The sequence below is a fragment of the Benincasa hispida genome, chromosome 2 (genome assembly GCF_009727055.1).
Source record: "Benincasa hispida cultivar B227 chromosome 2, ASM972705v1, whole genome shotgun sequence".
NCBI classification, from domain to species: Eukaryota; Viridiplantae; Streptophyta; class Magnoliopsida; order Cucurbitales; family Cucurbitaceae; genus Benincasa; species Benincasa hispida.
In genome coordinates this window covers 37,544,023-37,548,797 of record NC_052350.1, presented here as the reverse complement: position 1 = coordinate 37,548,797, position 4,775 = coordinate 37,544,023, and the positions used below count along the sequence as shown (strand labels likewise).

Sequence of the window (4,775 nt, the reverse complement as noted above, 5' to 3'; positions counted from 1 at the left end):
TTTACAAATTACTACATGATCGTTCATAAATTACAACATGATCGTTTAGTAAATTATAAACGATCGTGTAGTAAATTATACACAATCGAGTAGTAAATTATAAATGATCGTGTAGTAATTTAATGTTGAATGATCGTGTATAATTTACTAAATGATCGTGTAGTAAATTATACATGTAGTAAATTATACTCATTGCATATATTACTAAATGATCGTGTATAAATTACTACACGATCGTGTAGTAATTTATACACGATCGCATAGTTATTTATATACGATCGTTCACTTATCAATGATTTGTTTATCCAATTTTAGATCAATGGTGCTACTTTGCATCTTTGTACAATTTGGTGAGGATTGGGATGAGTTCAGAAGAAATTATGTTGGTGGTCATATGAAATGTCTGAAAGTCAGAAATGATATAACAGTCAGTGAATTAGTGTGTATGATGCACTAAAGACTGGATATCAATCCGGATATGTTTGATATACACATCAAATGTTGCTACAATCTGTTGGTCCCGGCTCCCCCAATTGACATAGTCGACGATGAAGATCTTAGCTTCTTTTTAGAAGGCAGTGAGATATCCTAGATGCCATTATTTGCATCAGTTACACCTACTAACAGTCATGGAGTACACCAACATTGCAATCTAACCGATCTCCAAATCCAATTCATACCATGTCTTCAATTGATGATCATATTGTGCCATGTAACTTAGGGGATGACCGAAGTGAAGCTTGGTTTGGTCAGAATAGTGAACCCAGATGTACTTCACAATTCAATACTGAACATGGATATAGACAAACTTCTTCAACACCTAACATCCATGTTCCAACCCCACCTGTTCCCGTTCCACCGGTTGTGATATACATTCCACCGTTCCAACCGAACTATTTGTTGATATACCCGGACTATCAGAGGGCCCATCGTATGACAACCTCGTCACAATACCTCATGACTGTCTGAATGACGAGGATATGAAGGTCAGTCAAATTTTCTTTTTGAAATATGACTTGTCAGTTAAATTATCGATGCTTACAGTAAGAAATAAATTTGATTACTACATAAAAAAGTCAACGAAGAGCTTGCTAACTATTCGGTGTTCGGTGGAGGAATGAAAGTGGAGGGTTTGTGCCAAGAAAATGAAAGAAAGTGATTCTTTCAAAGTGACCAAATATCCCAGGGAACATACATGTTCTCTTGAAATGAGAACTGGTAATCATCGACAAGTAAAAAGTTGGGTTATTGGACACTTAATAAAGTCCAAATACGAACAAATTGACCAAACCTACTGCCCAAAAGATATAATTAAGGGCGTCCGACGAGAATATAGAGTGAACATTACCTATGGACAGACTTATCGGGCTAGAGAGTACGAATTAGTATATGCACGAGGGCCGCCAGAAGGATCATATACTGTTGTTAAGGCATACGGTGAGGCACTTAAGCTTGCAAATCAAGGTACCATATTTGAGGTTGAAGTAGAAGACGAACAATACTTTAAGTACGTCTTCATGGCACTTGGTCTGTGTATTAGGGGTTTTCTAAACTACATCCGCCCAGTAATCGTTGTTGATAGGACCCATTTGCATGTGAAATACAAAGGTATGTTGTTAATTGCAACGTGTATTGATGAAAATAACAATATATATCCTATCGCCTTCAGTATTGTAGATGGTGAGAACGATGCATCATGGACTTGGTTCATGACTCATTTGAAGGCTTCAATAGGAGACGTTCCCAATCTAGTGATTATATCAGATCGTCACATCTCAATTGTAAAGGCGGTTGTAGGGATATTCCCTGATGCATTTCATGCCCTGTGTATATACCATATTCGGAACAAATTGGTGCAAGAATAAGGACATAATCCTATATTTCTACCTAGGCGAAAACATATAGAATGTCTGACTTTTAAATGTATTGGGCTAAGCTCTATCAATATCCTGGTGTGACGGCCTATCTTGAGGAGGTTGGATTACAACGGTGGGCAAGGGTTTATCAAGTCCTTTGTAGGTATGACAAGATGATGACAAATATAGTAGAATGCCTCAATGGGGTGTTGAAAGATGCTCGAGAACTACTAATAACAAAGCTATTAGAGCATATCCACGATTGGTTCTATATCCGACGTACACATGCAATGGCTTGCACAAACATTGTAACTGATTATGCAATGAGTATTTTTAAGGAATCATAATTGATGTCTAGAACATATCATGTTTTTTCGGTGTATATGCATATAATTAATGTGGACGATGGATAATTTTTGGAAGGGTTGGTTGATCTTCGTTCACGGACATGTATATGTATGGAGTTTGATTGCCTCGAGATCCCATGCTCCCATGCAATATCTGCAGTGACCCTGAGAAATATTAATGTTTAAACATTATGCGCAAAATGGTTTACAGTTGAGTGTGTGCTTGCTGCTTATGCTGAACCAATCTTCCAAGTCGGGCACAGTCAAGAATGGGTTGGAGATTTTGAACCAATTCTACCACCGCAAAAGGTAATAATTATAGGTCGACGTCAAACCGTCAGGATACCTTCTATTGGAGAGAAGCAACGACAAATACACAAGTGTACACGATGTGGTCAGACAGGACTAACAAGAAAACGTGCTGACAAACGTTGATAACACCTGACACTGGCCAATCTAGACTAAACAATATGTAATTTTTGCTTTCGCTTTGATTTTTCTGTACAACACCAATTATAGTATACAATATGTAATTTTAGCACCAATTATACTGTACAAATTTACACTATACAATATATAATTTTAGCACCAATTATATTCTGTACAACACCAATTATACTGTGCAATATGTAACTTTAGCACAAATTTATCTAAATGATCGCTTAATTAAATGTACAACACCAATTGTATTCTACAAATTTAGCACAAATTTATCTAAACGAAAACTAAACCATCGCATAATAGTTAGCTATCGCTTATTGTTATCTAAATGATCACATAACAAAACCCGATCGCTTAGTATTAGCCAGACGATCGCACAATGGATGTCTAAACGATCGCGTAACAGTTAGCTAAACGATCGCTTAGTATTATCTAAACGATCACATAACAAAACTTAAACGGTCGCTTAGTATTAGCCAAACGATCGCATAATGGATATCTAAACGATCGCATAACAGTTAGCTAAATGATCGCTTAGTATTTTCTAAACGATCGTTTAGCAAAAACTATACAATCGCATAATAGATATCTCAACGATCGCTTAGTGGATAGCTAAACGACCGCTTAGTATTCTCTACACGACCGCATTACCAAATTGATCGTATAACAAAAACTAAACGATCACGTAACAGTTAGCCAAACGAACGCATAATAGATATCTAAACGATCACGTAACATTTAGCTAAACGATCTTTTAATAATATCTATCTGATCACTTAGTAATAACTATTCGATCTCTTAGTAATATCTATCTGATCGCTTAGTAATATCTATCCAATCGCTTAATAATATCTATCTGATTACTTAGTAATACATATCTGATCGCTTAGTAATATCTAAATGCTCGCTTAAAGTATTCGTAGAGACGCGTTCCCCGTGCGGTTTGAAAGCTTTTTAAAAACTGGGGGTAATTTTGAAATTTCGCATAGGAAAAAGGTCAGTGGTAGAAAATTTTTTAGAAATAGGTCATTGGTAGAAAAGTTTTTAGGTTTCGGGTCATTTCATGAAATTTTCCGTTGCTTTGCGTGAGAAAAAGAAGGGGGAGGGGGAAATAAAATAAAATAAAATAAAATATTTTGTTTTATTTTATTTTATTATATCTTATCTTACCTTATTTTATTCTCTTTCTTCCAACTTTTAATCCCCTTTTCCCTTAAAATTTTCAATTCAAAAGAATTTTAACTAACCCCTTTCCAAAATGAAATTAATTCTTGACATTAATTTCAAATTTAATTTGTGTGACATAAAAAGTTCAATTTCCATAATTTTCCTCTGATTAAACCTATAAATTAAAACACCAATTTCTTAGCAATTAAATCATAATAATTACATTTTGAATTTTCAAAATTTCAAAAATATCCTCGAATAATAGAAAATACTGAAATTACATTAAGAATAAAAATTCGGGGTGTTACAGTTGTGGACTGAACTATCTGAACACCTGACCTAGTTGATGCCACTGTACGATATGGAAGCTTATAAGAGGGCTAACCGCCAACCAAATGTCTTGACGATCATAATAATAATCAGGCAGTAATAATATAATATCTTGTGTGTATAGCATCCAATTTATATGAAATTTTATACAAGAATATTAAATCCCATAAAGCATATAATATCCATTTGTATATGACAGATATATATTGTTACCTAATTATGAAAGAAATCAGACATGAGGATTTCTAGGAGTAGCAGAATGATCATTCCAAATTTCATTTGAAATTGAACATTAACAATTACAGTCAAGAAACAGAAACTTATAGGTCATGCACAATACGAAATTACAACATGCTTTATAATAACGTCAAGGGATAAAGTATACATACCTTTGAAGACTCATGCTTCAAACTCCTTTGATCATGAACGCTCATTTAGTCTCTAAGACAGTAACACACGAACCTCAAACATAACAACCGCAACACAGGACGATCAATCAAGAAACACGAACTCAACGATCTCCAAGATCACGAACCCAATGAACGGCCTCCAAAAACTCGAACTCAGTCGAGTTGAGTAAGACAACACCACAATGGCTACCTTGGTATTCTCGGTGTGAGAATCCAGAAGTGTG

General features: G+C 35.0%; 1 protein-coding gene across 1 annotated transcript; it reads left to right on the top strand.

Annotated features, from left to right (window-relative positions):
• Positions 1-1,145: 1,145 nt before the first annotated feature.
• Positions 1,146-1,865, top strand: LOC120072075 (protein FAR-RED ELONGATED HYPOCOTYL 3-like). The gene has a single exon (XM_039024496.1). It carries the CDS (start codon positions 1,146-1,148, stop codon positions 1,863-1,865), a length of 720 nt encoding a protein of 239 aa, XP_038880424.1.
• The last annotated feature ends 2,910 nt before the right edge of the window (positions 1,866-4,775 follow it).

Coding starts and splice junctions, on each gene's coding strand:
- LOC120072075 (XM_039024496.1), top strand. CDS start 1,146: ATGAAAGAAAGTGATTCTTTCAAAGTGACCAAATATCCCAGGGAACAT.